Source organism: Phoenix dactylifera, unplaced genomic scaffold, assembly GCF_009389715.1.
Source record: "Phoenix dactylifera cultivar Barhee BC4 unplaced genomic scaffold, palm_55x_up_171113_PBpolish2nd_filt_p 000167F, whole genome shotgun sequence".
Lineage (NCBI taxonomy): Eukaryota > Viridiplantae > Streptophyta > Magnoliopsida > Arecales > Arecaceae > Phoenix > Phoenix dactylifera.
In genome coordinates, this window is record NW_024067708.1 from 627166 (window position 1) to 633165 (window position 6000).

Below are 6000 nucleotides of genomic sequence, written 5' to 3' on the forward strand. Positions count from 1 at the left end.
GTGACTCCGCTGTAGGGCTCCACTTGAGGCATCTTGAACCTCGTGGGGACCGGCTCATCCTCGATCTGGCGGGAGAAGGGGGACTTGGTGGTAAATTCAAAATCCCCCTCCTGTCTTGCCTTCTTGCTGTGGAGCGCTTCGATCTGGCGCTCCAAGTGCTCGACTTTCCTGTCGAGCTCCCCAACCCGAGGAATCGTCACCGTGGTTTGCTCCGGCTCACGGTGGTCTGGGGCTGACTCGGCTTCAGAGGGTTGAGGTCTTCTGTTGAGACCTTCCCCCGGCAGTTCTCTCTGGGGGGAGGCCCGCCCTTCGTTGTTGGCCCTGGAGGAGCCATGAAGATTCTGGCCTTGGAGAATCGGGCCATTGGGAGGAAACTCCGGCAAGATCTGGGCCTGTGGGGGGAGCGTTGGTAAGGCCTCCTCGCGCCGCAGACCTTGGACGGCAGCGGCCAGGGCCTGGACTTGCTGCACCAGGGCATTGAATTGTTCCGGCTGGACTTGAGGAACCGGGTCAGCCGGAGTAGGCGAATTTTGGACGGAGTGTCCAGGACTCTGTGGGGGACGCCGGGAAATGTTGGAGGCTCCCTTACTTCTCAACTTCATGATCGCGACTCGGGCCCTTCCTCTAGCGCCAACTGTTGCTGGAAATTGGACCCGGGGGCGGTCGTCGGTTGAGGAGGGGGAGTGGTCGGTGGACACAGGTGGGCGACGATCCGTCGGCGAGCGGCATCCTCTGTCGGGGTGCCTGCAGAAAAGCCGGTGGCCGGATTTTCCGGCGCCGGCCCTCCGATGCTTAAGTCAGAGGGGGAAACTGTGTTTAAAGGAGAAAGGAGAGAAGTTTCTCCGTTTTTGTGTGTCCCACCCCCCTTGAGAAGCAAGGACCCCCTTTTATAGGGAGGTCGGATTACCTGTGATGTGATAGGACGAGACCGTCGTACGACTTGGCACGTTGCTTGGACTGGCACACGATCAGGTAAATCATTGCATTGATGTCGGAGGTGAGGCCGTCGTACGACTTGAGCTGGCGCGCGATCGGGTGAATCATTGCATTGATGTCGGAGGTGAGGCCGAGGTCAGAGACTTGTCACGGCCGACAGGACCCTGCTAAGCTGATTTGTCGTGGAGAGCTGAGGATCCGTAGATAATTGGAGCCATGCGCATTAATTGTTGAGTGAGTCGGAGACGCGCATTAATTGTTGAGTAAGTCGGAGACGTGCATTAATTGTTGAGTAAGCCGGAGATGCGCATTAATTGTTGAGTGAACCGTGGGTTTGCGGAGATCATGCGTAATAAATGCTGGGGCAGTGGCAGGATATGGCCCTCGGCCGGACCTCGGAAGGGTACGGCTGTGGTAGGTGGGCGACAAGGACGGACCTCCGAGGTCGGAAATTCTCTAGGTCGGACGTTCTGAGGTCGGGCGCCGACCTTGGTCGTCCAAGGTCGGCAGCCATGCGGTCTTCTAGTGGCGAGGTTATTATGTTCTGGGGGAAAACCGCATTCCCCCAACAGTATGCTTATCCGTACCATATCCAACGGTACCAGACATACCATACCGTACCGGTTCGGTACCAGTATTGATATGGGTGGCATACCGACCTTCGATATGCCCAAAAAAACTCTGTACCATACCGTACCGATACTATGCTAGTGTGGCACCGGTACGGAGTCCGGTAACAGTACGGCGAACCTTAGTTGGCACTAATATATCCAATTTAATCTAGTATTGTAATTTAAATACTTTGAATCAATAGTCAGCCATAAAAAAAATAACTAAGCTGTAAATCTTTTCCAATTAAGTCCTTGAATCCTTCAACATAAGAAGCCAATTATCAAAATCATTTACAGTTTTTCCTGCATAAACAAAGTATCAGTCGATATGCAGTTAAGCACCTCTCCAGAGATGATCATGGGAATTTTTCATGCAGAATTTTAAGACTTGTCTAAAGAACTCAAGCATATGAATTTGAAGCTACATCTACAACCAACTCTCAAATAGCTAAAATAGGTTCAAATATTTAATTCACAACCATCACCATTAAATGGTCTAAAAATTCCAAAATAACTGAATCAAGTTACAGGAAATCTATATTAAAAAAGTGCATAAAGAAAATGTGCTTGCTGACAGTTTTGTTACTTCAAGTATCCCTCAAACAATCCTGCAAATCCCAAACACTAGATGGAAAAGGCTTCTTCATAAACAAAAAACACAATCGCTCTAATAAAATTTTTGTAAAGATTTTTTTTGTGCTCTAGACTCCTAAATCAAAGTACTTATTTTTTTGTGTCTGTTGTTCTTTTGCTGGTAAGAAGGGTTGGATCTGCAACTTACTTGCTTGTTGCCAAATAATCTTGTCGAGCAACCATGTGATGAGCATGAGCTTAAAACATAGACTGCAAGTACAAAACAAAGCATTCTAGGATTTTATCTTAGCTTTAATTTTATAAATTTTCTAGATATTTAGGCTACATTCAAGTGAAAATCCAAATGATAATTTAAAAACTTGTACATTAATCTAACTTTTCAAAAAAGATCCATTATTTAAGTGGATTTTCCACAACGATGAACCATGTAGACCGCCGATGAAATTGCAACAGCACTGTTAATGAGAAAACCATAATATCAGTGGAACTACTAAGGTGCAGCCTAATTTCCAAAAAACAAAAACCACCAGTTTCATCCATTAGTCCCATGAGGCAAGGTAATATTAAATATGTAACGCAGACACTAATTTTGCAACATGCAGTACAACTACTCAAGTAGCTAAGAATGACATTTCCGTACTTGACATCTGGATCTGCTCACACTAAGCTCCAAAAACTTACTTTGAAATTGTAAAGTACTGCTGAACGCTGCCGAAGTCGCATCACAACATTAAATAAATAAGAACTATCTATCAGCCAATCACCAATTCACTAAACAAATCCCAGCAAAATAAAATTGGCAAGCAGGTTACAAGTTTGAGGTGAGTAATGAAGAACATTTTACCTACTTTTAACGGGAAACATGATCAACTTTATTAGCATATGTCAAAAGATACAAGCAGCATTTTAAAGAAAATTTCAATGTTGTTTGGCATTTCAAATTTATGATTCAAGCATAGATAAGAGGATGACCATTGGGTGGTAGTAACATAAAACGGAATAGCTTTTGAAGTTAGAAACATCATGACTTGAGCAAGAAACATTACTTGGAACCAAGATGCTGCTATTTTCATTGTCATATATAATAGCAGCCTTGAACCCGGCATTTTGTGCATGTCTAACTTTATCCTCAAATGCGCATTCTCCCCTTATAATCAACACAAATGGAGAATTTGGGCCTTCTGCAACTTTATTTGTCAATGGAGTGCATGCATCTAGAGGCTCAGCAAGATATAATACACCACATTCACCAGATCCTTTTATTGATGGTGCTGGAAAAAACAGAACGGAAACATAATTACATGGCCTGACAAGTTACTATGTGCCAAATATAATGAAAACAACTTCACAAAAAAGGTTCTTGATGCTCATATTATATTGCACGATGGTCAGAAGAAAATTATGCACACATCATATTTAACCATCAAAAAGAAAAAAAAAAACTGTACTTATCTATGCATTATAAACTATCGCATGTTTGCCATTAAACAAACTTTTCTGTTAAAGTTTTTTTTTTTTTTAACATTGTAGGCTTCCTCTCCCACAGATATAAGGGTACTGAATGTAACTTCAAAAACTCATAAATGAAATTCATAGGAGATCCTAATGGCACCTCCTTCATAATATGCTACTAGATTTTGGCAAGATAAAATAAAGATAATTGAAACCAGGAGCATTTTTTCCTTCAAAATTAAAAATGACACCCTTGCTTCGGTGATAGTCAAGTTCCTTTCAAAATATGTTCAACTTCCTCCATATACTATAGAAAATCAACCCTTCCGTTTAAGGAAAACCTATTTTCCCATATAGGTTCACAAATTTCCAAAAAATCCTCTTTCTCCATGATGTTCCATGAACCTACGTGTCTTGCACACAGTTTTTCCTCTTTTTCTTCTTCCATGTTTCATTTAATGGTGATAACTTGTATTTGATCCTTTCAGTAAGTGATCCCTGGTTCTCATCTATTTTCTCCATTCACAGCCAAGTATTGTACTTCAAATATTTTCTACTATATTAACCTTTTGAAACTTGAAATTTTTCCACAACTTGTTGACATTTTTGATCTGTTGCACTGCACATTATCTCCCACCAACTTCTATCTACCCCCCAAACAAATTTCAATTTTTTAACCAAGATAGTAGTTGCATCAATTTTGTAGCTTCACGATAATATATTGTTCGACTTCTCCCACAATTCTACAAGGTTTAGCAACTTATTTTTCACTCTTAGAATCCAAAATAATCTGCATGATCAACAAAGATCTTACGTCATCCGTTTTTATAAGCCACCTTGAAATGGGCTTCCACCTTGAGGCCTTTTCTGATAAAGCTTTGAGGTAATATCAACCTAACATGTGTTCTGGTTGTTTGGTTTTTCTTAGTTGGCTTTTTGTACCTATTTGCAAATAGGTTGTAACCTGTGGTTTTGCTTTAGTTTTTGTACTTAGGTTAGTTGGAGCAACATGAATATCGTTGTACCATATTATGATTCGTTACCCTTCAGGCTCATGTCTTGCAAACTTTCATGTCAGCACAATCCTCACATTCGTGTGGACCCTATGGTTCATCTTGTACAAAATCAAGAAATTCTATTTGTACAAAATTGGTTACGAGATAATTAAAAGCTTATCATGAAAACTGCAGATAATCCAAGCAATAAAACCATATAATTTCACTCAAGACATGAACTTGTCGAAATTTTCAAATAAAATCATATAAAAAAATTGTATCTTTTACCAAAATTTGCCTCAACATCATTGAATGACAACGACACGTTCCTCCCAATCAGCACCACATTGGCAGCCGCAAACCCAGCCAGCAGATAAAGAAGAGTGCATATAAAGAGCACATTTCCCTTGTAATTCGACAATCCCATCTCACGAGCTCCCACAAACCACTTCTATTTATCACAGTATATCCCACCCAATACTTCCAATCACTTCAAATCCAATCTTAATTTCATCAAACCGCAACAATCCACCATCCATTCAAATCCTGCAAAACCCAAATATCATCACAAGCCAATAAAAAAAGAAACCGATAAAATACACCTGACGTCACCTAGAGCAAAGACCAAATCTTCGATACAGAAGTCGAATATCTGTAGCATTTGAGAAATCGAAGGAGAGAGCTGGGAAAAGAGGCGAAACGGTTACCTGAGGTACCTGGATGGAGGGAATAACCACAGGGACTACAATGATGGAGACATCGGCTTCCATGAGAGAGAGGGGATCGAAGGAGAGCGCGCTGGAGCACGTTAACGAAGGTGGCGGGGCACGTTAATGGGGTATCTCGAGGGGAGCTGGAGCTCTTCTCGCGGCTTCGAGCCTTTCAGCCGGGCGCCCTTTAGGATTCTCTAATTAGGATTACCTAAAGGGCTCATGGGCCAAAGGGGGCCTGAACTTGAGGTACGTCTTTAGGCCAACTGCCAGAAGACCTAATTGCCTACTTCCTTCTTGATACTGATTGAAAGCAGATTGGATGCGAATCAGATCCTGATACAGCTATAGTCTTATCTATATTTTTCAGTAAATATAAATACGGCTATAAATATTAAATAGAGACCAAGATTACTATTTAAAATTATTTTAAATGAATATGGATATAAATCTGATATTAGATATATCCACTTTGTTCTAGATAAATATGGAGTATAAGTTAAATATTAATTATAACTTATTATTTTTATTCGATATAAGTTGGATATTATTTGGATACAAATAGAATCTTGAGTGGGATTTAATAATCTTATTAAACCTTTCATTAATAAATGATATGATCATAAAAGATGAGAATAGAATCTACTATCTAGATCGTACACAATATGCCAGATAAAGGTTTAAGGCATAGTTATTAAATCC

General features: G+C 41.0%; 1 protein-coding gene across 4 annotated transcripts in view; it reads right to left on the minus strand.

Moving 5' to 3' along the window:
• Nucleotides 1-5528, minus strand: part of LOC103711273 (receptor homology region, transmembrane domain- and RING domain-containing protein 1) — a 28499-nt gene extending 22971 nt beyond the window's left edge. For all 4 annotated transcript variants that reach the window (XR_003386509.2, XR_003386508.2, XR_003386507.2 and 1 more), the window contains exons 1-3: nucleotides 5296-5528; nucleotides 4877-5134; nucleotides 3188-3412 (exon numbers count right to left, since the gene is read on the minus strand). Coding sequence is in view for 1 of the 4 variants with exons in the window: in XM_008797360.4 (XP_008795582.4) it covers nucleotides 3188-3412; nucleotides 4877-5015 (364 nt within the window). In the remaining 3 variants the exon portion in view is untranslated. The remainder of the gene's footprint in view (nucleotides 1-3187; nucleotides 3413-4876; nucleotides 5135-5295) is intronic.
• Nucleotides 5529-6000: the final 472 nt, after the last annotated feature.